This window comes from Catharus ustulatus, chromosome 22 (assembly GCF_009819885.2).
Source record: "Catharus ustulatus isolate bCatUst1 chromosome 22, bCatUst1.pri.v2, whole genome shotgun sequence".
NCBI lineage: Eukaryota > Metazoa > Chordata > Aves > Passeriformes > Turdidae > Catharus > Catharus ustulatus.
The window spans coordinates 3,837,810-3,864,059 of record NC_046242.1 but is presented as its reverse complement, the minus strand read 5'-3'; the positions used below and the strand labels follow the sequence as shown (position 1 = coordinate 3,864,059).

At 44.9% G+C, this 26,250-nt stretch overlaps 2 protein-coding genes across 3 annotated transcripts in view; both read left to right on the top strand.

Annotated features, from left to right (window-relative positions):
- Positions 1-8,963, top strand: part of CPD (carboxypeptidase D) — a 28,168-nt gene extending 19,205 nt beyond the window's left edge. The window contains exons 11-21 of the mRNA XM_033078084.1: positions 32-201; positions 789-1,100; positions 2,233-2,428; positions 2,661-2,796; positions 3,461-3,610; positions 4,003-4,098; positions 4,191-4,255; positions 4,413-4,544; positions 4,857-5,042; positions 5,333-5,432; positions 6,043-8,963. Coding sequence (XP_032933975.1) covers positions 32-201; positions 789-1,100; positions 2,233-2,428; positions 2,661-2,796; positions 3,461-3,610; positions 4,003-4,098; positions 4,191-4,255; positions 4,413-4,544; positions 4,857-5,042; positions 5,333-5,432; positions 6,043-6,269 — 1,770 coding nt within the window. The 3' untranslated portion in view covers positions 6,270-8,963. The remainder of the gene's footprint in view (positions 1-31; positions 202-788; positions 1,101-2,232; positions 2,429-2,660; positions 2,797-3,460; positions 3,611-4,002; positions 4,099-4,190; positions 4,256-4,412; positions 4,545-4,856; positions 5,043-5,332; positions 5,433-6,042) is intronic.
- Positions 8,964-9,238: 275 nt separating this feature from the next.
- Positions 9,239-26,250, top strand: part of GOSR1 (golgi SNAP receptor complex member 1) — a 28,280-nt gene continuing 11,268 nt past the window's right edge. Inside the window, exons 1-6 of one of the 2 annotated variants that reach the window (XM_033078311.1) lie at positions 9,239-9,312; positions 9,620-9,728; positions 11,332-11,419; positions 11,617-11,724; positions 12,793-12,884; positions 13,043-13,117. In XM_033078311.1, the coding sequence (XP_032934202.1) occupies positions 9,282-9,312; positions 9,620-9,728; positions 11,332-11,419; positions 11,617-11,724; positions 12,793-12,884; positions 13,043-13,117 (503 nt within the window). In that variant the 5' untranslated portion in view covers positions 9,239-9,281. Of the gene's footprint in view, positions 9,313-9,619; positions 9,735-11,331; positions 11,420-11,616; positions 11,725-12,792; positions 12,885-13,042; positions 13,118-26,250 lie in introns of both variants that reach the window. The other variant, XM_033078310.1, reaches the window with a different exon arrangement.

Sequence of the window (26,250 nt, the reverse complement as noted above, 5' to 3'; positions counted from 1 at the left end):
GGCTGGCACTCAGCAGAGCTCCTTTGTGCAGGTTCACCAAGGTGTCTGGGGCTTTGTGCTCGATGCTGTGGACAAGAGGGGCATCCTCAATGCCACCATCAGCGTGGCCAACATCGACCACCCCGTGACCACCTACAAGGATGGAGACTTCTGGCGCCTGCTGGTCCCAGGGATGTACAGAATCACAGCGTCTGCCCGAGGGTGAGCAAGCCCCAGCACGAGGAGCAAACAGCTGCATGACTGACTTCCCACTCAGGAATATTCCATCACCTTTGCCTGCCTACAGCATACGTAGGCATGGGTGTTTCTCCTGCCCTCTGGCCTGTGCACAGATAGCAGTGTGAAACTCCTGCTCACCTGGCACTGGTGTACAATCCCAGACTTCCCTTGTTAGGAGTGGCTAACTTGGTGTCTTTAGGGGAAATTCTTTTCTAGGCAGCTGCCCACAGAAGTGACTTGATCACTTCAATGCTGCCAAAATTCTGTGTTAAAGCAGGCTGATTTGTTGTCTTGCCAGTCTCCCATGTAACCCTGCAATACTTGAGCTAAAAGCAGCTCAATGCCATGTTGGCCCTGAGTTGTTCCCTGTCCTCCTGCCATTCCCATGTCCCTCTGAGCTGTTCTTGCTCCTCATTTCTATGCCTCTCACTGTGGGCAGAGGAGCAGTGGCAGTCCCATGTGGGTGTGTAGTCAAGAATGGGGCTGGTTTGTCCAAGGTTTAAAATGCTTTTTTTTTTTTTTTTTTTTTTTTTTTTTTTCTTTTCTTGTACCTTCTTTTCCCTGGGCAGGTATGATCCACTCACTAAGCTGGTAGAAGTTGACAGCAAAGGTGGAGTGCAGGTCAACTTCACTCTTTCACGGACAGACAGCAAAGTGGAAGAGGGAAAGATGCTGGTCTTGAACACCCCAGACACCAGCAACCCCAACGAGAAGGAGTTTGAGACCCTGATCAAAGATCTGTCTGCTGAGAACGGTCTGGAGCGGCTCCTGCTCTCCTCCTCCAGGGATGTGATTCCCTACAGATACCGGCCCTACAAGGACCTCTCCGAGTTCCTCCGGGGCCTCTACCTCAACTACCCACACATCACAAACCTCACCAGGTGAGAGCAGAGCAGCAGCCTGAGCTGGGGATGTTGTGAAGTTGTTAATCATGAGCACAGTGCAGAGATGGGGAGCTCATCCCTCCCTTCCCTGTGCTCTCTGAGATGGAGGGAGCCCCACGTGTAAGGACATGGTAGCACAGTGATGGCTGCAGGGCCTTGTAGGTGCATCCATGTGCTTTTCCATTATTTAATTCCCCAGGGATGCTTGGGACTGGCAATATTCCCAGCACTGATATCCCAGACTTCTGCAAATATGCTCCTTACTGTCTTGTTTGTTCTTTAAATCCTTTCTGACATCCACCCTGCTGAAGAGTCTCCAGCAGAAATAACCAGATTTGACTTACAAATCTCAAATGGCCTTTTTTTCATTGTCTGCCTCCAGACTTTATTTCAGTAGTGCAAGACACTTTTGTGTGAGCTTGCCCTGGGCCAAGGTCTGTGCCCTCCTGCAGAAGACCAGCTGCTGCCATCCCCTGCTTTCCTTTGTGACCTGTAGCGCTTACCCTCTGTCAGCTTTAGAAAGCACAAATCCCTTTGTCCCAGGGCCTCATTTGCTTGTTGTAACCAGGCACAATGTGCTCATGTGCTGTCCCTGCTGGTGCCAAGGCTGCTTTGCTGATCTGTAGCCTCTATTGTCCCTGCAGTTGCATCAGCCCTGAGCCTGTTCCCTGCCTTCCCTGCACTCAGTTTGCCAACTTAATGGCATGGCTGTAGCAACAGCTCCTGCACTACTGGGAACAGGCCTCTTTTGTCCTGTTTTATGTATTAGCTTGGTGTCCAGATGTATCCTGCTCTGAAGGGAAGAAGGAAACAAAACAAAAACCACCACTGGCAGCACAGAGGATCCAGCAGTTCCACATTTATCATGATCCCATAGGCTGTCTGGAGGTGTATGGGGCCCTGGATACTCTGTGCATCTGGACCTGGACACACCCTTACCCAGATGCTGGTGTTCAAACTGATGTTCAGAGTGAATTCTGTTCAGTGCTGCTGCAAATCTGGCTGTGATTCTCCTGCCTTTGCAGCCTCCCACTGACAGCAGTTTCCACACCAGGGTTTCTCCATGAAGTCAGGCTGGAGTTGCAGCTCTCTTGCTGAGCTGACACTCCTGTTTCCCATCTCTTGGCAGTTTGGGTCAGAGCGTGGAGTTCCGCCAGATCTGGTCCCTTGAAATCTCCAACAAGCCCAACGAGTCCGAGCCCGAGGAGCCCAAGATCCGCTTCGTCGCTGGGATTCATGGAAATGCTCCTGTTGGGACAGAGCTGCTCCTGACACTGGCAGAATTTCTTTGCATGAACTACAAGAAGAATGCTGCTGTTACAAAGGTGAGAGGCCAATCCAAAGACCTCCTTGGAGCCTTCCAGCTGTAGCCTGAGGTGACAATGCTCCTTGGGGGAGACTCCTGCCAAAACTGGCTTGGGGGCTTGCAGGGATTCTGTGTGTAATGGGGAGGTACACAACCCACAAGACAAGAACCTCAAACTGCAGCTCCTAAGTTAAGATCCAGGGAAATTAACTCTACTAATTGCAGTTTGTGCTGTTTCTCCTTTTGCTCAGCTGATTGACCGGACACGGATTGTGATTGTGCCTTCCCTGAACCCGGACGGACGCGAGATCGCGCAGGAGAGAGGCTGCACCTCGAAGATAGGCCAGACCAACGCTCATGGCAGAGATCTGGACACAGATTTCACAGGTAAACAACTGCCCCATGTTTGTGTGGAATCACTGGGTTACAGGGTCTGCCTGTAAAGAAGGCAGTGCTCCAGGCAGCACAGCTGCTGGGAAGCTTCCAGAACTCAGATCCTCTTTACAGACAGCAATTTGCAGCCTCTTACATGCAAGAGACAAAGAGTTATTTAGGAATAGGAGAGGTCAGATAATACCTGATGTATTTTTACTCTTAATGGATTTCTTTCATCTCTGAAAAAAAGGAGTCTCCCTTTTTCATGCTTTTCTGGTTTCCATGTAACTGTATCCATAGCACTGTGTCAGCTCACCCTTCCTGAGGAGGAAATGTTCTCTGCCCAGGTTTGGCTGGGATCATCCTAACTCCTTCCTTAAGAAAATGCCAATTCTGTGACATTGTTGTGAGCAAACACACATGAAATACCTTCTGCAACGCAAAAGGAAACAGCTTGGGGAAATTGTGGTGTTGCACATTTGTTTAGCTCTGCAGGTGAATCCCCCCATGAATTGTGTGAACTGGTTATTTTACTTGATCAGTCAGGTGCATCTGCTGTGATCTAACAGAGGCCTTTTCATACCTGCAACAGAACTAATTTCAGACATAAAGGATGTACTTCTTGCCTCTCAAACAGTTCTTAGTTCTCTTTTCTATTTGTTGTTCTGATTTATAGGGAATTACACCCGGTACTCATCAGCACGAGAACCTGAGACCAAAGCCATCATGGAGAACTTGATCCTGAACCATGATTTCAGCCTCTCTGTTGCTCTGGATGGAGGATCTCTGCTTGTCACTTACCCCTATGACAAGCCAACACAGTCAGGTGTGACCAACTGCCTGGTTCCCCTCAGGCTGTCTCTGCAGAGTTTCATGTGACCATGTGCTCTAAGGGCTTTTTGTGCTTGTGGAGTTCTGTAGCCTCCTTTGTGTTCAGCCCTTTGTGTGTGGGGTTGAGAGTCTGTAAGTAAATCTATAAAACCTCACAGGGTTCAGCTAGGGATCAGAACATTTACAATTTCTATGCAGTATTGCAACCTTTCCTCTGCCAGAACCAGTATAAAATCTGCTTTTGATACTGCCCCTTATTGTTAGAGGAAATAGGAATGCTCCTGAAACAATATCTCTGTTTAGTACAGGATCATGGGGTTAAAATGGGAATCTGCCCCTGCAGGGAATGAGAGTTGCATGCTCAAAGTCTCACTTTTCCTGTTGCAGTGGAGAACAAAGAAACACTGAAGTATTTGGCATCTCTGTATGCAAACAACCACCCAGTGATGCATTTGGGCCAGCCAGGCTGTCCAAATAAGTCAGGTATGTTTGATTGAATCCTTCAAGCCCCTGTAAGCTTGTGGCAGGCTCTGCTGGGCCAGCTCTGGCTGACAGCTGTGGTTTTGCTCTCACAGATGAGAATATTCCTGGTGGAGTGATCCGTGGCTCGGAATGGCACAGTCACCTGGGAAGTATGAAGGTACTGCTGCATGGCACAGGGCTTTTCATCTCTGCTAAACAACCAATAAAAAACGTATTTATCCTGATGTCTAGGTCAATCTTCTCTCCCTCCAGCTGCACTTTGCAAGGCTTTTTTAATCCCTCTTTCCTCCTAACTGTGGTTTTGTTTTTTGCAGGATTTCAGCGTGACATTTGGTCATTGTCCTGAGATCACTGTTTATACTGGCTGCTGCTACTTCCCCCATGCTGGACAGCTTCCTAGCCTGTGGGCAGAGCACAGGAAATCTCTCCTTAGCATGCTTGTGGAGGTGAGCTGAGTCTGTGGGAGGAAATTCTGGCAGGGAGTGAAGTGGTGGGGAGGGGGAGATGAAGAGAGCAGCATGGAGAGTCTTTGTGGTTTTGTTGGTGCTGTGTAATTACTGATGTTCATGATTTAGGCTGTGTGAGGAATGGATTGAGCAGAGGCAGCAAGTGACACAAGTTAAATATCTGTTGCCTTGCACTGTTATTTATTGTGAGGGTCAGGGCTGTATTTTAGAGGGAAAATAGATCTCATTTTAGTTACAAATGCACTGTAAGCTTGGATCAGAACGTGAAATGTTTGAAATGCTTTGTTTCAGGTCCATAAGGGAGTGCATGGCATTGTCCAAGACAAGAGTGGCAGGGCAATTTCTAAAGCTACCATTGTTCTGAATGAAGGCTTGAAGGTCTTTACTAAAGAAGGTGGCTATTTCCACGTGCTCCTGGCTCCAGGTTTTCACAGCATTGATGCAACAGCCAGTGGGTACCAGCAGAAACATGTCAAGGTATGTGAATGTCCATCTTGGAGATGTTCCCCCATTCCCTGTCACACAAAATCTTCCCTGTTTGGGTTCTGCCTGGCTGTGCCTGTGTTTAGCTGCTGGTTAGGTGCCATCAGGAGCTGCTTTCTGCCTTCACAGAATGGATTGAATACAACTTTCCAGCACAGCAGGGTGGTTTTGGAAGTACCTTTTCTTTCCATGGCACTTTTCTTTGACCAGGGCAGAAGACAAGTGTCTCTCTTACCTGGATCCCCAAGCTCTGAGTTGATCTAACCTTTCATGTCTTTCTGCAGGTCTTTGTACGTGATGATGCACCCAGCTCTGTGTTCATAGTGTTTGACACAGAAAACAGGATTTTTGGACTACCAAGAGAGCTGGTTATAACTGTGGCAGGTACAGTGATACTTTTTTATCAGAGCTTTGAGCATTGCTTTCTATACCAGTTCATGCTGACAGAGACTCTCCACTGGACTGGGAAAGCAACCTGCAGGCTTAAGCCATCTCCTGCTTTCCCTTCTGAACACACTTTTGTCCTTGCAAACTCATCCAACAGCCTTTGGTTCTGCTTGGTAGGAGGGAGGGAGGTAGTGTTTTGCAGGGATTTGGAAGGTTCAAAATGTACTTTGAGAGCTCTGAAATGGGGAGAGCTTGTGTGCATAGGAGATCTTGCTTCTTCAAGGCTTTTTTAGGTGGTGTGACATCAGGTAAGCATGAAGAGATTATTTTGTTTTCTTAAGGTGGCAGCTGCTGGGGAAGAGTGTGTGGGAGTTTAGATCCAGTGCTCTGTAGTGGAGCTTAGTGCTAATCTCCTGGATTTCAAACACAGAAAATGGAGTGTGTCCTGTTCTGGGAGCAGCCTTCCTGTCCTCCATGGCCTAGGAGGAAGGAGCAGGGTCACAGTGAAGAAAGTGGTTGTGGCTGCAGGAGGGAGGAGAGATGCTGGCAAGCCTGGGAGCCTCTGGCATGGGGGAGCATGGCATTAACTTTGCCCTCTCTCTGGCAGGTGCCAGCATGTCTGCCCTGCTGCTCACTGCCTGTATCATCTGGTGTGTGTGCTCCATCAAGTCCAACAGACACAAGGATGGCTTCCACCGCCTCCGGCAGCACCACGACGACTACGAGGACGAGATCCGCATGATGTCCACGGGCTCCAAGAAATCCCTCCTGAGCCACGAATTCCAGGATGAAACAGACACTGAAGAAGAAACACTGTACTCCAGCAAACACTGACACCTCCAGGGCAGGAAAGGAGGTTCCCATGGACCAGACCCGGTGGTGGGGGGCGATCCCTGTGGTTCAGTTTTTGAAATGTTAGCTTCAGGATGCGTCCTCCAGAGGGGTGGGTGGCAGCTCCCAGCCTCCCTCTGTTTGCTCTGTTCCTGTGTGCAGGCACTCAGTGGGTGTTGGAGGCTGTTTCTGAGATAGGGACATGGTTTGTTACGTTTTTGGGTCAAGATCTGGAGGTTGATATGATGAGGTTTGAAAGGCAGCTTTAACTGGTGACCAGCAGAGCTCTTGGCATTTCCCCAGCATCTCAGCACAGGGAGCAGATGGTGGGGAAGTGCCCCAAGACCTGCACGGGGTCATGGTCACAGCACTCCAAAAAAGGACTCTCTACCTGTTTTCATTTCACATTTTCCACTACATGCTTGGGGGAAGCCAGATCCTTCATGTGACTCCACATTCTGCAGAGCAGCCCTCAGAAAAAGCCCCAAAAAAAAAAAAAAATCTTTGATTCTCAGCTGTTCCTTGGAGCTTTTCCCAGCGTGGGTTGCTGTGACCTGCAGTGGCTGTGGAGCACCTCTAATGTGTCACTACTTTGAGGGAGTGACTCCCCTGAGGGCTGGGGGAGATGGCATTGCTCTTGATGTGAGCTAGAGAAAGTCAGAGCTTCAGTGAACTCTGCCAGAGCTCCTCTGCCTGCCAGCTCTGCCATGCTGCTGTTCCTGGCTTCTGGGGAGCAAAGAAATGTTATCCCTGTCACCCTGGTTGTGTTGTTTGTGTCATAGGCTTGGTTTTGGGGTCTCATATTCATGTTCCAATAGCTCAGTGTCTGAAAGAGCAGCTGGAAGGTTGTTCTAAGCAAATTGATTCACTGATCTGTAGAAAACCTGATCAGTTTTGCTCAAATCCACCACTCTTCAGAAGGGAACATGAAATCTCTGAAACATGAAATGACCACTGCTTTGTATTTGAGCATTACTGGAGCAGCAGGGAGAGGCCATGGGAGCATCCATGGCCCAACTTTGGTGCTAAATTCTGGAGAAAACCTGCACCATTTGCCGTGAAGTACCATTTAGTCACTGAGCTCTGGTGATGGCAGGCAGCAAATTTCTCCCTGGCTTGGCTCTGTTCTGCTCCTGCAGCATGTCTGGAGTGTGGAGCAGGAGCTCCACCTGTGTGTGTGGCTGCAGCTGGGGTGGAGGGAGTGAGGAAGGGCTGAACTGTGCTGAGGGAGAAGGGAAAAGCAGCCAAATTCTCTTGTGTAGCACTTGGCAGGAGGCTGGGAAGAGGAGCTGCAGCACAAATCCCCAAAACACGTGGGATTTGTGGGGAATAGAAGGGCTATCCAGAAGGAAAGAAAGGTTGAAATATTTGATTTGCAAAGCCTTTATGTATCTCTGATGTTCCTGTGCTTTCTGCAGAAGCAGAAGGCTGGGGTTAGAATAGGCACTTATTTTCTTGCTGCTCATTTTCTTTTTTAATTCTTGCCCCACTGACCTGATTTCTGGGGTGCAGGAGCCTTAGGTTTTGAGTTTGCCCTGAGCTGTTGTGTCCTCCAGAGGCCTGGGGGCTGTCCACTGGTGAAACCTGCACGTGCTGTCTGTGGGTGGAGGGGTTGCACCCAAAATTCTAATGGGGTCAGCTGTGCAGGATTCTGACCTGGTCTCTCCTCTGGGGCAGAAGCTTCTCCAGCCCTACCTGTGGAAATGCCCTTCCAGAGCCAGCTGTAGCTGTGCTGCCATGGTCATCATCTGGTTCTGTGCAGGGACAGAGAGAACCCTCAGACACCAGTGCCCCTCCTTCCCTGTTCCACAGGGAATTCTCCTGCAGGAAACACAAGGTGTGGCTGGGAACAGATGAGTGAGCATTCCCTGCTCTCCTGTCCCACATCTGCTGTGAAAGAGCTGCCCTGGATGCCTTGTGCAGGAACCATGAACATCTCTGTGCCCGTTCCCAGCTCATTGTGCTGAGCCAGGAGTGGGGTTTGGTCCCTTTTTTGTCCCTTATCCACGTCTATCAGGCTGCAGGACACCAGCACACAGTAGCATTAATCCTTCCTCATCTCTGACCTGTTCCTCCTTTAACAAGAGCCACAGTAGGTTTTATTTAAAGTCGAGTTTGCAGATGGCTCTTAGGGCTCGATTTGGGCTTTGTTTGCTCTGGCAGCAGGTGATGGACAGAGCTGGCCCTGCTTTGTCCCTGTAGCAATAAGTCCTGTTAGGAACTGGCCCTTTCCCTCAGAGTGCATTTCGGAATTAGCCGTGGGAGTAGGTGTGTTTATTTAAGGTGAGTGGATTCGAGATGTTTTGCAAACGTGTGAGACTTTTCTACGCAGCAGGACCAAGGGAGGTGCCTGGCTCTGGCTCCAGCTCCGTGCTTGGAGCTCTGCAAGCCCTGGGGCTGTTCCTGGGCACTTTGGGAAGGCAGGAGCGGCTCCCGTGCCCTCGCTCCGTCCGTCTGTCCGTCCGTCCATCCGTGCCGAGAGGAGCCGGGCCCCGCGGGCGCCGTCCCTGTCGCTGTCGCTCCGTGCACTTGTGCCTTCAAATAAATGTCAATGTACATTTTCAAAGGGACTTGAATCGCCGATTCCTGGCAGCGGGAGGGGAGGGGGCTGCGCCTGGCTCTGCCCTCAGCCGCCGCCGCCTGTTTTTTACCTGTATACCGAGATCAATAATCTGTATAAAATTATTTTGATGTCCACGTGCGTTCCCTCGTTTTTCCTTACAACGGGGCGGGCCGGGACCGAGAGAGCGGGAGCGGGGAGAGGAGTGGGAAGCGGGATGGGGATGAGGATCGGGATTGGGATGGCGGTCGGGGCTGGAGAAGCAGGATTTGGATGGGGATCGGGGGTGGGGAATTGGGATTGGGATTGGCACGGGGATCGGGACAGGGACCAGCTGCACTTCCCCGCCCGTCCGCTGCGCGGCGCTGCCGCGGGAGGCCCGCCCGTCCCGGCCTGCCCCGCTCCCCCCCGGCCGCTCTGCCCCGCCCGGCCCGCGCTGACGTTGGACAACAAAGATGGCGGCGGGGAGCAGCAACTACTGGGAAGGCGAGTGGGGCGGGGGGCGGCGGGCACGGGGCGGCTGTGGGGTCCGGCCGGGCATGGCCTGGGCACGGCAGGGCGAGACCGCCACCGGGGCCCCTCTGCTCTCTCCCGGGAGCCGGCGGGCGCGGGCGGTGCCGGCCCTCAGCCATGAGGCGCCGGTGCCTGCTGAATGAACCCCGCCGGCCCCTCCCGGCGCTGCGGGTGAGGGGCTGAGGGTGTCCCTCCTGCCGGGTGGAGCGCTTCCCCGCCCCGTGAGGGTCCCCTGTCCCCCGCGGGTTTCTGTTCTGTGACTGTTCCCCGCCCCGCGCAGATCTCAGGAAGCAGGCGAGGCAGCTGGAGAACGAGCTGGACCTGAAGCTGGTGTCCTTCAGCAAGCTCTGCACCAGCTACAGCAGCAGCCGAGACGGAAGACGCGACAGGTATAGGTACTAACCCGTTTCTTTATGTTTTAAACGCTGCCTGTGGTGCTTGGTGCGGTTTTATCCTTTGCTGAGTGCTGGTCCCACCTGTGGCTCTCAGTGCTTGGTTTCTTGGGAAGCTTTTAGCACTTATTGCTGCTGGTGCTGCTCTGGATGTGATGTGTGTGAGTCGGGCTGTGGGTGACAGGTCACTGGGGAAAGCTGGATTTAAACTTCTCTCTGTGTGGGATCTGGGTGAGCTTTTTAATGCTCGTTATGCTGGCTTAATTCCGAGTTTTCCTTGTATTAACCTAAGAGGAGGTTTTTAGGGACGTCGGTATTAAGGGAATTTAGCCCTCCCAGGAGGGCTGGTGTGCTATTTGTAATCTCAGTTTTAAGGGAATTGGAGCACTGAGCAGCTGTGCAGGGAACAACCCCTCTCTTCAAAACCAGTGACTATTTCATCTTGTCTTTCTGCTGAAGTGAGTAATAATCACAGAACCAGAGAATTGCTTGGGTTGGGACCTCAAAGATCATCTTGTTCCAACCCCTCTGCCGTGGACAGGGACAGTGTAGATGAGAATAATAGGAGCTGCACATGTGTTTTTAGATGTGTGTATGTATACATGGTCTGTGTATATACAGGGGTGGTTTCTGTTTGTTTTAATCACATAAATGATCAGATGTTTGACTGAAGAATTAATCTGCTAGAACTCTTCAAGTCTATCTTGTGAGCCACATGTGAGCAGTTCCACAACAGGAATTTCCAACCTCTGTGTCCATTTACAACCTTTCCTTGCTTACTAACTGTATCAGTTGTGAGTGTTGTTGCTTTAGGTGTGTGTGTTGATATTTTTCTATTTTATTTAATTTAATAACTGAATCCATTCTGTACCTCTCCCTTAATTTACAGTTGTGGAAGACTGGGAGCACCTCATCAAAGATCATGTTATTCTTGAACATCCTAGTTTCACTTTTGTTTCTGCCTCTGTACCACGTAATCTGATTGTTCTCATTTATTTTGCTGTCCTGTGCCAAACTTACTTCTCTTATTCAAGGCAGATTATCAGAGCATTCTTTAAGGGATGTTAGTTGCCACTGTTAGTACTGCAGGCTGGTCTGAGATGTGACTTTTCTTTGTGGTTTAAGTTTATAATCAAATAAGGAAGGTGTGTGAAACTAATTGTGATAGATGTTGTGGTCTGTGTTGCTCTGTATGACAGTGATTGCTTAATAGGTCAGAGGGTTGTCCTAACACTGTGTTATTAAGGTGTGATTATGTTGCTGGAGTAACATGTTAAGAGTGCAGTGCTCCCTCCTGCCAGTAAATAAATTAATCAAGCTTAAAAGTTGTGGGGAGGAGGACACTGGTACCAGGCAGTGTGTGGTGTCAGGCATTTCTGACCAGGAGAGGTGGTATTTCCTGCAGGTGATACTGTGTCATCTCCTCAGGTAACAGCTAAAGGCATGCACAATAAGCAAATGTAATTTTTCAGAGCTTTTTTAATCTCTAGAAAACCTGAGTGTAGTGGAGCTTTCCAACCCCTGTCACCAGTGTTTCCTTATTTCTGGCTTTCATGAAATGATGCAACTTTTTAGTAACTGCCCCTCCTCCTCTCCTTAGCTCTGACACAACTCCTCTATTAAATGGATCAAGCCAGGACAGAATGTTTGAGACCATGGCTGTGGAGATTGAGCAACTTCTGGGAAAGGTAACTTGAGTTACTTTGGGTTTATTTCAGCACTTAGGCGATATCACAATCCGCATTTCTCTGATGCGTATTAGGAAATCCGAGTGTGGGTGTTAGACAAGGTGTGCACGTCTAGCTACCTCCTTCAGCTTGTGCACTGTAGTTTTCTTGCAAGAATAATCCATTTCAGGTTTTCTGGGGTGTTTTTCCTCCTGCAGCTGACTGGGATAAATGACAAGATGGCAGAGTACACCAACAGTGCGGGCGTGCCGTCGCTGAACGCGGCGCTGATGCACACGCTGCAGCGCCACAGGGACATCCTGCAGGTAACCAACAGGCCTTCCCCTTGCCTTCATGTTCATTATTTGCCTAAAATTATTATTATTATCTGTGCTGGTATCACTGCATGCTGGAGTGTCTCACCAGGAGGTGTGAATGCCACTGATTCCATCACTTTCCTTCTCTCCAGGCACTCCCTGAACTCTGGGTTGAAAAAAAAATGTGCTTTTTATGTCATTTGGTGACTAGTACTAGCTGAGAAAGAATAATAAAAGGGGTGCTGCCTTATGTGGGTGGGTTTTATATAGCAAAAGGGGAGATGTAATGAATTACCTTGTCTCTGGAGTTTGTCATGTAACAGTGTGTAAGGGAACATCACATGTCAGAAAACATGATTGTAAAAGCTCCTGAGCTTCTCAAGGGAGGTGGAGGAAATGTGATGGTTAAAATTACCTGTCAGTGCTATAAATTAACCATGTTTTCATGGTATAGGACTGTTAAAATGCATATTTTATTTGGCAGATCATGTGCAGTTTGATTTCTGTTTGGTATCTGTACAGTCCATGCACAGTGTGAAAAGCAATAGCATTTGTCTGAATGGTTACAATGGTTTTGGTGCACACCAGCTGGCAGTTAGCTTGGGTTTTGAGAAATACCACCTGCCTAAAATGGTTTGAAATGTAAAATTGCAACTTAAAAATAAAACTCGTCCTCAGATGTTTTTTTATTCTGGTGTAACAACCAAATAAACTCAAGAACGTCTTCACCACACCAAATAAATAGGTTTTATTAGGGCTTCTGGTGGGAGATTTCAACACAGACTAATTCATCAGAAAGGTGAGGATATCTGAAACTGGGAGAAGGAATTGCTGTGGATTTCCCTCCACAACTGTAACTGCAGCCATCAAATTTAGCAACTACTGCAAGAGCAGTGAGTTTTGAGAATACTTTGCATTAACATCCAGCGTTTTTGCTGTTAAATTCCTAGGTTGGTCTTGCTCTTTGTATTAGAGAACAGCTGAGAATTTCAAAGGTGGCTGGACGTCCTGTGAGTGTATTGTGTTGCTCAGTTGACCTCAGGACCCTAATTTTGGGATATCTGTTTATTATTACAGGATTACACACACGAATTCCACAAAACCAAAGCAAACTTCTTGGCAATACGAGAAAGGGAGAACCTGTTGGGATCAGTACGGAAAGATATCGAGTAAGTTGTGTTTGCTCCAGCAAAGGTGTGGGACTGTCCTCAGAGAGGGAAGGTGGAGAGAATGCCTGGCATAGCTCATGTGTCTGTGCTCTGAATAAAGCAAAAGAAGCTCCTTGAGTTCACAGCTCTCATTGAGGTTGTGTTCTGTTGGATTTTAGGTCGTATAAAAGCGGGTCTGGCGTGAACAACAGAAGAACAGAACTGTTCCTGAAGGAGCACGAGCACCTTCGGAAGTAGGTGTTTCTGTTTGCTTGTTGGAAGTGCCTGACTTTCCTGGGGGGGTGAGACATCAGAATTTCCTGCAGCTGGTCAAACATTTATGGCTTGTGCTGTGTGTGAGCTGTGTGAGTAGATAATAGTCATGGTAGTGTCAGTGATTTGGGCTTTAGGATCTCGTCAGTGACAGTTTTGTGTTGTCTTCAGGGGCTTTTGGAAGACACTTTGACTCAGACCTCCTCCTCCCAAGAGAGTAGACTTTCAGTCTGAGAGAGAGACTGCCTTTCACTCTGACTGGGGTAAAGTTTGAGAAACAAAACAGAAACTCCCATGATTTGGCTGGGTTTCCCTCTTTTGGTTTGTTTATTTTTTGTCAGTCAAACAAAAACCTTTTCTCCTTTTGTCCCTACTGAATGTGGACAAAAAGCGATGGAAGAGATCAATTCCAAAATCACCTATGCACTTAAATATTTGCAAATTGATTCTAGGTTAGCAGACAACAAGCCAAATAGAAAGCACTTTGTTGTTATTCCTGTTGCAGAGAGGGCATTAAGCTCTGAGTAGCTGCTCTGTGTCTTTGTTCAGTGAAAGCAGCACAGGTGAGAGCAAGGAACTGGAGGGTTTGTGGTTTTTAAACTCAGGAGACAGCTCTGGTCTTCCTGCCTCTCTCCTTGCCTGTAGTTGTGCTAAACCTCAGGCTCACACGAGAGGGCAGGCTTGCATTTAAAACAAACAAATAAATAAATAATTACATGTGGTTTTCTTATGTTTAAACTTACAGCCAGAACGGCAAAAAAAACTTTCACAGGAAATTAAAACAATTTTTTTTCATTTGTGGCTTATCACCACTTCATCCTCGATTTCCTGCAATACCTTCAAAACTTAAAAATTAGTTGATTTTAAAACTTGAATTAGGATTTCTTTTAAGCATGATCTGGAAATAGAATGGTTAAATATTTCTGGAGTTGTAAAATACCCTTCTAAGAAACTGATATTGCCCTGAGTGCATTATTTTGAAAAGTTTGCAAAAATTAAGAGAGGAAAACTTACAGCATTTTGCAAACATCTGGCAGATGTCTTCAGAATTTGAGCTGAACTCTGCAGTTTATAGGATTAAAATGCATGAAAAATAAAGTTAAGGCAGTTTTAGAAATAGTTTAAAACCATCTGTGTGATTATTTGAAACTGTTAAGACTTGAAAAAACCCACCACAACACTGAGGAAAAGAAAACCAGAAATAAGTGTGAGTTGGGGTTCTTTAGTAAACAGGGCCAAAACTAATTATGGAATACTCTGCAAGGTGGAGATAACTGTAAGGACTGTGAAGAAATCCAGTGTAAAAGGAGAAGACAACATTGGCAAGAAATCAAAGCTTGCAAAACTTTTGAATTGAGAATCAGCAAGCTCAGAAAAAGATACTGGCAGAAGAAATTATTAGAGAGTTTCAACATATTTGTCTTCAGAAAAAGCAGTTAATGAGCTATTCATGCCAAAAAGCTGTAAAAGCTAAGAAAAGGTCCCAAGAAATCACCAGGAGCTGGCAAATTACACCAAACATGCTCCCAGGATAAACTGACAAGCTTTGTGTGAGTCATGATGCTGAATATTTGTAGTGCAGTAAATCCTGGTGCCAGCCTAATTGACAGAAGTAGATGATGAATGTATTTACAAGATACAGGAGTAAAAATCCAAATATTTTCAGTGGATTGATATCTATGAAAATAACTTGAAGAACAGACCTAGGAGTATAAACTTTACAATGTGTTATTATATCCTCCAAAGCAGTGTAATTCTGCTCAGGAATTACATATTCATATCAGATATTGGAGCATTCACTGGATCTTGACCCTGCTTGATTTATTATATTAAGTACTTCAACCTATTACATATTTATTGCATGATCTGATAACAGAATGTGTGAACTGCTGCCCCACTGCTGAGTGCCAGACTCTTCTGTCAGCCTTTTCCTTCATGCACAAGCATGTGAGACAGGATAAACACAAACTGGGGATTTCTCTGGGCTGTGTTTCCCATGAATGCTCCTCAAAAGCTGCAGGGTGGGATTGTTTGTGGGGTATCTCACTGGGAGCAAGAGGAGAAACAGGAAACTCTTCTGCTTTTTGCCTAAATCTGTCCCTTTCTGTGTCACATTGTGAGCACCACAAAGATCCTCTTAATGTTATACATGTAGGTTATCCTAAAAAAGGAGAGGAAATGAAAAATCTTGGAGCACCAGCTGCTGATGAATAAAAAGTTCCAGCACACATTAGGCACAGAGGGAATGACAAAAAGCGCTGCACAAACCCTGCCTGTACCTGGCTTTCCATTAAACCCTGAGGATCCTGGATCCATTTGGCCTCCCTTTGGCAGGGTGGGGCTGGCTGCTGTGTCAGGATTTCCACCTTGGAGTCCCAGAGGAGCTGGGGCAGGGGGGACCCACACTCCTGCACCCCACACAGGGAGGGTGAGACAAAACACATCGTGATCTTCTCCTTTCAAAGGCTGCACTGCTGCTCAGTCCATTTTATAAATCAGCCCTTTGTGGGGAAAGGAGATTTGTCCAGAAGTTCTGCTGGCTGTGGATAGCAGGCATGAAGTTTCCAAGTCACTCAGTTTCCTGCCTAAGAATCTACACAGGTAATTCAAGAATAGCTTTGCCAGCTGCTGGAGAGATGAACGGTAACATCTAATTTTTTAAATAAAAAAAATTAACCCCTGTTCATTAAAATAAGGTTGGCAGGCAGATGTTTTTGTGTATTGATGTTAATATTTTTACCTAATACCTCAGATTTCTTGGCATGCCAGATACCTAAAGAAATATCAATCTAGTGTGGTCATGTTTGCTGTTCATTTTTGAAATCTTGTTTTCTTGGGTCTGTGCCATTCCCTAAAGGTATTTAATCTTCTCTGTTTGTGTACTTTTGGCCAGGGGTACAAACAAGTCATCCTTTTTCTTCTAATGCCATTTTCCATCTAAAGAAAACAATTTTGATGAATAGATCTATCTTAGCATTTTAAAAACTGCTCTGAAAAGTGCTGCCTCAGAGGAAACAATCCTGTTAACTTAGAGTCTGCCCTGAGAAATTCTGCAGTTATTGATGAGTTATAGTCTAAGTCAGCAAAGAAGGAACTCATGTCCTTGATTAAATTTGCAATATTGTGTATGTATGCAAGTGAAAATCTCCCTTGTGTTATAGGTGAGTGATACCAGGGAGTACTGATGAGTTTGTGTACAAATAGATGAAATCTTCAGAAGATTAGATTGAAATTACAGATGTTATTTCCTGTGATGAATTCCTTGTAAAACTAAGTGAAAACACACCAGTTGTGTCATTGTGGGGCAACTGTGTAACTATTACTTTATTACTCAGCTCCAGCACTCAAAAATTAGTCATTTATCCCTTTCTAGAATGAGTGGCTGGTGGTGAAGCAGGTGCCTGTGTGGTGCAGATATCATTAGCTGTGTTTTTAATTTTTGTCAGGTGACTGCATGTTTCTGCTGAGTGTTGCTATGCAGCCTGTGAATCTATCCAGTAAAATTTTTTTAAAATCCTCTTAGCTGGAGTCTCATGAATGAGTGATGCAGGTAGATGAGATGAACCTGCTGCAAGTGTTCAGACACCTCTGTGTGTCTTCAAATGTTTAAAACTGTCACTGAGAGGGTCAGGGAGCCACAGTAGGTCTGTAAGAAACTTTTTTTGAAGGAGAGCAAACAAATCAGAGAGTCATGTGCTGCATGGGAAAGAACAGAGGAATAAGAGAAGTGAGCAGAAGAAATAACAGGAACCTGCAGCAGTTGTGCCATGGTGCTAATTAATAATAAGTACCTGAGATGATTGGGGGAAATTAATGTTTGTGCAGTGCTTCATGTATGTGGAATACTCTGGAGTACTGAACACTTTCATTGCTTTCATTATGGCATTTTGTTATCAGCAGAACTATTTCAAATTTCCTGCTGTTGTTTGGGTAGAAATGGGCACATTCAGTAGAGAATAATCACCGGGAAAACTGCTTCCAAACTTTGGTGGTGATACAGGCAAGATCTTGGTGGAGGGAGTGACTTGCTGGCTGTTTTTCCTCTAAATATTGTCTTTCCTTACAAATTTGCACTTCAGCACTGATTTGGAGGGGGAAATCAGCTCAACGAGATGCAGAGACACCTTGCAGGGTTTTTGATTACAGGTGATTTGATCTATTGGGAGAAAGCTGCCAGTTTTCTACCTTCATAGAATTTCTTTTCCTTTTGTTGTCCCTGTTCTCTGTTCTGCCTGCCCTGGTTTCCATTCACTGTGCTGCTGCTGTTCCTGTGGATTTCAGGGGAACTTCAGGGTTGGATTAAGAGCAGGGAAATGTGGTTGCCTCCCTTCTCATCCCCTCCCCTCCCTGATTTCCAGCTGCAGAGGACACACAGATGCCTGGGCAGTGACTGCTCCAGCTGACACACAATTCACCACTTCATCTCCTTCATCTTCTCTTGGAAGCAGAAAGAATGCAGGAAAAGCAGCAAATTCACCAGTTCCTTTTTCCATCCCAGGGTGGCTGGGGAAGCAGCAGGGAGGGAGGAATGTGATGAGCCTCTTCCCTGGGTGCCTGCTGCCTGCCTGCTCTGCAGCCTCAGAACTGCTGAGCTCCACTCTAGTCAGGCCCAGTAAGAGGTTTTTTTTAATTACCAAACTTGCCTCTTAATTAAACTTATTTTTTGTTCATGTCAGAGCAGAATGTGGTGTTCTTGGTTCCATTCTCTTAATTTGAATGCAGATTTTAACTGAAGCAGCACTTGGGGATGAATAATCTTTGCTCTGTAGCAGTTCTGAAAAAAAAACCCCAACAGCTCTGCCCTGGGAGGACAGAGGAGCTCTGCATGGCCCTGGTTTGGAGGATTTGCTCTGGATTTGGTGCTGTGCAGTGCTGGAGAAGGGCTGCAGCACTTTGCCCATTGAACTGGAAGTTACAGTGCAAGGAGGATTGGGGAATCTAGGTTAAAATGTCTTTCTGCTGGCCATTAATTGCAAGAGCTCTGGCAATGGTGTGCCACTGTTTTCCCAAACACTATTGGCTTGTTTTCTTTGTTTGTGGAATAAGGAAGTTTGAGAAATGGCTGCATTGAAAGTGTGTGCCAGTGCTGGGATGGCTGTGCTAATCACCTTACACTCAGTAACTCAGGGTTTGGGGCAGGGCTCTGTGCTCTGCCTGAGAGCAGCACAAAGAAAATGCTTTTCAAAGAGGGGATTTGAGCAAAGGAGGATTTTTGGTTTTGCAAAGGCTTACTTAAGGATGCACAACAGCTTTTCCTGTAATCCTGTTTCAAAATACAATTCTGCTCTGTCTTTCTGCTCTGTCTCCTGTGCTATTGCTGCAGAGTTTTCTTGATTGCATCAGTGATTCTTTCCTTTAGCCTTATCTCTGTCTGGGCTTGAATGGGTTTTATCTCCAAGCTGCTGGCAGAACCTCTGTCTCCTGAAGACTCATGGCACAGGGACACAAGGCCACTCTGGAATCAGCTGGATCAGCCTCCCTGTCACAGTCCCAGACTGAATATGACACTCAACTGCAGCTCCAGCCTGAGAATCATTTTCTTATTTTAATAGTAGATGTTCAGAGACAATTGATGTCTTCTGGGAAAGGAGAAACTTCACTATATGTAATTATATGACTGTATGAGCAAGCTATTGAAGGAGTTTAATGAGAATTTTGGGGAGGTTCAAAGCTTCCAGGCAATGAAGGAAGATGCTCTCTTGGGTATTATTATTATTTATAAATAACTTAATAAAAGATCATAAAAATCAGCCAAGCAATTCAGGATTTGCGAGGTTTTTGACTCTAAATATAGTTTGAGCTTCATAAGGGTAAAATCAACTATTTCTTTTAAACTTCCTGTGCTGTATTTAAAGACTTTAAAAAACCCTCTGCCCCAAACCACTAAACCAAAGCTTCTGTGTCTCAGTGTTGATTTGCAAGCTTTCCTGATAGTTGGATTGCTTTAACAATACTGTAATCAATAATTTCCCTGACACTGATGAGTGTTGTGACATATTTATGTTTATGTTTATATTTATGGGGACACCAAATGAAAACATCAAACCACACACAGCACAAAACTTAATTTGGAAATTTCCTGTGTAATTTCCAGTACAAAACTGAATTACCCAGGTGGCAAAGGGTGCAGCCACATTGACATTAAGAGCTTCAAGCTCATTGTTTGCTTTTCATCTGTACAGAAAGTGAAGGTTTATGGATGAAATTCCATGTACCCCAGGGAAGGTGGCTATGGAAACTCTTGCAGATCTTTATGAATGTTTGCAGAAGCTAAAGAGCAAACCCTCACAGAGTGAAAGATTACATGAATGTATAAAGGGAAAAAAAAGTGACTGAGACAAAAACTCCGGTTCTTGGTTCTGGGCTTCCCCTTAGAAACAGCACTTTGGTCTTAATCTGGAGAAGGGGAAGGATATAAAGCCACACTTCAAACTTCAGAGCACTGTGGTTTCTTCTGAAGTTTTTTGCTCCTTTCAGAGATAAACAAGTCGCTGATGCATGTTTTATTTGTTTTTAGCTTTCCTTTCAACACTGTTTCTTAACTAGGACAGCTTCCCCCCTCCAAGGTCTGTATTGAAATTAGGGCTTTCAAGAGTGCTGAAATCCTTCCTGCATGGGTTGGTTCTGAAAAGCAGGTGCAGCTTTTCAAGAGAATCAACAATTGTGGAGTTTTATAGAATTCCTTTTGTGCAATCTGAGAATCACTTTTATTATTCTAATGCAGCATGTCATTTTTTTGTCAGTGTGGCTGTGCACTTCATTATTCTTTAGGGCCAGAAGTGCTTGCTCATTATTTGCTATTGGATCCTCCAGTATAAACAAGCTCTTGAACTCAAATTGATGTGTATGGGTATGTTAAATAGTGATTATTTCCATTTTCTCATATGCAGAGTGTATCTCTGGAAAGTTACCACACTACTGCATAAATGTCATTCTTGAGTTTTATTTAATTTCAACCTCTCCTAATGCATCAGAATTAGGTTCTCCTCCTTCTTGGCTGCTGTGCAGATATCTTTGTGTTCTATGAAATCCATGATGCTAAGCAGAACTAGATCCAAATTACCCTTAAAGCATCCCTATTTTATCCTAATAACAGAGTTCTGTTTAGAACTTTTCAAGGACTTAGTTCTGTTGTGATTTGGAAGATGCAGAGTGTTTTCCTCTCACTTGAGAGACTTGTTTATATCCAGTGTAGTTGCACTTCTGTAGAAGAATGCATCTTGTTCAGTCCCAGACAGAAAGCCCTGAGAACTGTGGGAAATTGGGTCAGAAGAAAAATGCTGAGATCTTTACCCATTAATGAATTGCATCCTGGATTTGGCTTGTGGGTGGTTTAAATGTAGTGTGCACTTTACATTTTGAACCACAAGTGTTTGTTATGTTGCATAGTTAACTGTGCAGCTTTAAGAATCATTTTCTGTGACTTAATTAACAGGCAGGTAGAGAGTTGTAAATCAGGTCCCTCAGCCAAGTCCTGCATGAAAGCCACAGAGCTTCTCCCAAAAAACCCTCAAAACCACAGCAGGTGAAAATGCAGTCAGGGAGCAGAACATGTGCCTGTAGTGTGGATTTTAGGGTTTCATACTACATCAAAGTTGGGTTGTCATCCTAGGGATAACTCTCACTTCATTTCTGTGGTAGCTGGATTGGAAATTTAAAAGATTTATTATGAAGTTGTTTATGTGATGGGGCTCTTGTAGAATACATTCCCCTTTGTGTTCTCCTTGTTACTTAGGAGTGTGCGAGTAGTAGAAGAGTTCTTTAGCTTTGCCAAGCTTTAGTCAAAAAACACTGAGCTAGAAAAGTGATACAATCTATTTTGTTACAGCACAGACTACAAACAGGTCGTGTTTGTTGTAAGCTGAGCATTTCCTGGCTGTGTGTACCCAACAAATCAGCCGTGACAGGTTATCCTGGGAGAGCTCCATTTTAGTCAGGTCAGTGTCACATAGCACAGCCTGTGTTGCTTGCTTTGGAGGGCTTTTCCCTTTAGTACAGGTCCCATCCAGATCCCATGTTTTAAACCAGGGGAAATAATGCAGGCAGCCCTGCCCTGCCTGCTGGCAGTGCCTGCAGATGTAAAATTTGAGGAAATGCCGATAGAGTCCATTAGGAAGTTACTGGAATTGTTCTGACAGTTGTGGTTGCTGGTAATGACTTACAGTAAAGCCTGCCCTCCTCAGTTCATTTCACTTCGTTCCTATGGGTAAAATGGAGCAATTATATGGGGGGTCAATCTCTCCAGGAACTTCTCCCAAGCAGGAATCCAGCCCTCATCCCCGGTGCCACCCTGGCACTGGGTTTGTGCTCAACCAGCTGCTGCTCTTCATGTGGGCAGCAGGGGCTGTTCTCATTTTGGAAAGATTTAACCTGTGTTTTTTGGGTAAACTGAGCACTGCAGGTTATTGAGAAGCTCTTATTCCCTTATAGATTTGCTCTAAGGGAAGAGGTATTGCTGCTGCTCACCCTCTTGGGGCTCTCAGGCGCTTTCCCTGCGTGCCAAAGAGCTTTCTTGGCTAACTCCACTTCCAGAGAAACAGCTCTTCCACTCTGGCAATTCCCAGCCAGCTCCATGGAGCTCAGTGGAGGTGCAGGCTCTGCCCTTTGGAAATCCAGGAGAAGCTACTGCTGGTGTTGTCAGACCTGTTTTAAGGGAGAAAAATCCCTTGGTACTTGTTTGCCTCCTTTAAACCGAGTTAGAACAGATAATCCTTTTATTGGTTACATTGCACATGCAGGTGTGTTTACAGCTGCTTTATTTGGTGTATCTAAAGTCCAAATTGAGGAAATTTTTGAGCTCTTGAGGTTTTTACTTAGTGATGTAGCTAGAAGTCAAATTTGTAGCTGAATTTGTGTCACAGGATTGCAGTTGGAGGAAGGAGGTTTCACCAGATTATTTTCCTGGAAATCCTTTGGCAGATTCTTCCCTACAGTGAAAGAGATGCCTTCTGTGTATTTTTTTTTCCTCATGTGCAATTTCTTTCCATCTGGAAAGAAATTCAGCACCAGACAATGTTGGTTTACTCTTGCCTAGAGCAATGGGTTCTGTTCCAGTGCCTTTCATTCTAGATCTAACAAATTGCTTGCATTGATGAAAAACAACATGATGTTGTGCTTTTTTCTTTCCCAGTTTTGCAACTGCTCCTCATTCTTACTGAAAGTGATTTCTGAGACATGCAGAAATAAGCTTTCTGAGGTGTTCAGAGTGTGTAGGTGTGATGATGTTGAGCAAATTTATACATTGATTAATGCTCACATTTGTGCTGGGTTTTGTGTTTGATTGTTGCCTTCTGCAAGAGTCAATGTGACAAAATTGCATTTCCTTAGCATCCAGATTTGTGCTTGAATTAACACTCAAAGAAAATCCACAAAAGAGGGCAGTTTGGGTCAGTATTTGAACTTTTCTTTGCTTTCAGAGTGGTTTGTTCATCCCTGGAAATGCCTATTTTGCCTCATGTCTTTATTTTTGGCCAGCCAGGTTTTCTCATGCTGGAAGTGGAAAATGTGTGCTTCTCAGTCAAATACATTGGTCTTAGTCAATAAATAGACTTCTACACCAATTCTTGTCTTCTTTAGCAGCTTTGAAACTAAATTGAATCAAACTTGGGACAAGTCTTGTAAAATCTGGAATATTTTGTTATCACAGGGAGGAAAAAAATGTGTTCTGCTTTACATTCTTCTACTTAAGTTTTTAAAGGGTTTAATGATCTTATGAATTTTTAATGTGATAAGGAATGTTGATGGCAAGCAGAAAAAATGAGTTGGAAATGGGGGTATTTTGTGTGTCTGTGCACAGTGTTTTTTTCATTATTATTCTGTTATTATGATGATGGAAATGACTGACTGTATAAGTCAGATTTGCCTCATACCTGTTGCAGGATTTGCATTCCTGGAAGCTCCAAATTGCCTGGTGATCCAGGACTGTAAAAATATGAAAGATTTATTGGAGGCAGTTTGAGAGAGCAAAGACTTAGTGATTTATCTTGCATTTAGAGAAAGAACAAAGTAAAATTATTATGTCTGTAGTTATTTTTTATGAAAGGAAGAAAATAGTTATCAAGTGCTATATTAGTTTATTCTACAGGATTTTCCCTATCCCTTTTAAATTATTCTATGTGATAATATTGCCCTTAATTTCATCTGAAGTTTGTGAAATGAATTGTGTGCAATGAGTTTCCCTACTCTGCCTTGTTCCTCTGACTTGGTTTGGGTATCAGCAGCAAAATCTTTGGATATGGGAGAAGCCCAGTCCTCAGCTGAGTATTCATCTATATGAGTGAATTTTATTGAAGTACAGGCACAGAGATTTACCTTACAAACAACATAAAATGCTTTCTTTTAGCTGTAAAAACCTGATGTGATGAGCAGGACTCTTCTCTATCTTGGAGGCTGATTTCACTTAATTTCTCCCTCAGATTAATTTACCTGTCTGCATATTTAAAAAACAAGCTGTGCCATCTTCTGCAGGCAGCAGTTGCACAGAGGCCTGGTTATTTCATATGCATGGCTGCTGCTGCTGGGTCTGTGCCATTCCTTACAGGAGGTGATTGCCTCAGCAGCTCCCAGCCTTTCTTTCCTGTAGTATTTTTAAATGGCTTTGTCTGTCTGGACAGGTGAAAATGCAGAGTTTATTGAAACAGATGGCAAGTCAGATTAATAATGCCCAGAACCATCTTTTGCTTGGATGTTCATAAGGAAATGTCCACTGGATCTGTTGTCTTTGCTTGGACAGCAGAAGAACAAAGTCAATAGATTTTAATTTAAGAGCTTCTCCTTGTAGTGTTTTGAATATGTAAGTTAAGCACAATTGCCTCGTTCAATGTTATTTTTTTATCCTGGCAAACGATTGAAATGAACTTTATTTTTAATTGTGAGAACAGCTTCTATTTGTGGAGAACAGGTTATTAATAGTCAGAGATCTGCAAACTTCCCTTTTCTCTCTGGGCCCTGTTGTACTTTGTGTTCTTGATCTTCCTCAAATCTGACTTATTTTTATGCTTATGAGCTGTAAAATGAATGAAACAGATGCTTCTGTTTGGGTGTCACTGTGAGTGAACTTTACAATCTGTATTTGCCAAGGAGTCCAGATCTGCCCATGAGAACCCCTGAAATGTTCCTGCCTTCAGCAGAAAGTCAGGGCATGTTGTGGCCATTTCCTGTGGGGTTTGTTCACCTTGCAGGAGAGATGAGTTTGGAAATCCTCTCAAGAGCTGATTCTTCTTGGGGTGGGAAGAACACACTGGAGGTTGTGCTAATAAATAAATCTGTGCCTCTTTTAGTCTGCCCTTGCCCACACATCTTCATTCTGAAGAAAATTCCTGTGTATCTCATCCTTTTAAATACTTGGGGTGACTCCAAATAAGTTGAGAAATGTTGGTCTTGGGGCTTCAGATACCTGATAAATACTCAGTGTTGGCATTTGCAGCCTGTGTGTGTTGGTGTTCAGAACTGGTCATTACTGGTTCATACTTTTTTTTGACCTTCTGTCACCATTTTACAAGTAGCCACATTCCCAGAGTTTATTTTTATGTGTGTATAAACATATAAACACATATAAAAATAAAGCAGTGTAATGTAATCTGAAGCTTTTAAATAACTTTTTGTGTTTATGTGTCTGACTAAGTAATAAATCTGCCCATCTACAGCTTTCTCTAACATAAAAAGCAGTGAATGTCCCTGCTGCAAACTGGCAAGACTAATTTTGAGGCTCTAAAAGCCTTGGAGGGCATCCTGGGTCACTTGAGGTCTGTAAAAGTGTTCAGCTTCTCTGTCATCTTCAGTTCATCAACATAAAAATTCTGTAATTTCATCATTTAAATGGACTAAGAGCTGGCAATGATTTTTCTAAGGTAGATTTTTTAATAAGGCAGGTCTAACATTTTCTTCCACAGATTTTTTTTTTAAGTGTAACCTGTTTCCAGCAAGGTTTTTAATACCTTTTCATTGATAAATTTTTTTTTAAATTGAACCTTTTCTAAAATTATTCATTGTTGTGCACTGCCCTTGCTTTTGAGGCTGTTTTCTAATGGTTTTGCAGTTTATTCTTGTTATGCCCTGCCCACATAACACACTTGTCTGTTAGAGTCTATCTATGAAAGGCACATTCTCAGCTGGGTTGTGTCTCTTGGAGACTCAGCGATTACAGAAATCTTTAATGCATTGCTTTCCTGTTCTGCATGCCTGGGGGACATTGGAGATGCTCTGTGTACACAGCTGGGGTGTTTCCCTTCTCTGTGCCAGAGCAATAAACACCACACAGTGAATAAAACTGGTTTTATTTCCCTAAACCAACGTGCTCACAACCCATGTGAATCTTAGCGTAGCTCTGCTGCCCCACTCGAGTCCCTGGCAGCTTAAAATTGAGCAAAATATTTTTAGTGCTCTGTTCTGTGTCTATATTTCAAGCCATGGACAGCCTGGAATAGCAACCTTCGTGTTTTCACTCCTCTTCACAGACAAATAAAGTCATTTTGTTTGCCTGTCCCCCTCCCCAGGCAGGTCACACACTGTGTGCTCCTGCCCAGCTCCTTCCAGCTGGAGCTGGGGGGGATCTCCAGAATTCCTGTGGGAAGAAGAAAAGTTCCAAATCAGGCAGCTCTGGCTGAGTCAGAGGCAGAGCTGTGCTGCTCTGGGGGCTGGCAAAACACTTGGAATGAGAAGGTGGAGGATGGAGATGGCCGTGCCCTATTGGAATCTTGGAGTTTGGCAGCAATAAATTCTGATTTTAGACTGAAAACAGTAGCCAGTACAACACAAAACTGCTTTTCTATCAGGCTGATTTCCTCCTCAAACTGCAAACTCTATTTTTTTGCAGTTATTCTCCAGGAGTTGGTGTGAATGTGTGGGGTGAATGGAGCAGTTGTAGGGGTGCATTGTTGTTCCTGCACTGTGGGAAGTGGGAATGATGCAGTCACCTGTTCCATGGCAGGGTTACATTGGAGATATTGATTGCTCTAACAAGAGATGTTTTTCTGGCATTTCACAACTGGCTGCAAAGCAGTGATTAAAACCCTGTGTGAAAGTTGAGTAGAGAAAAGGAGAAATAGCTGCAGTCTTTGAGGATCTTGTTACTCCCCTTAATGGTGTGTGTCCGGTTTTTAAATGAAATGTCCTC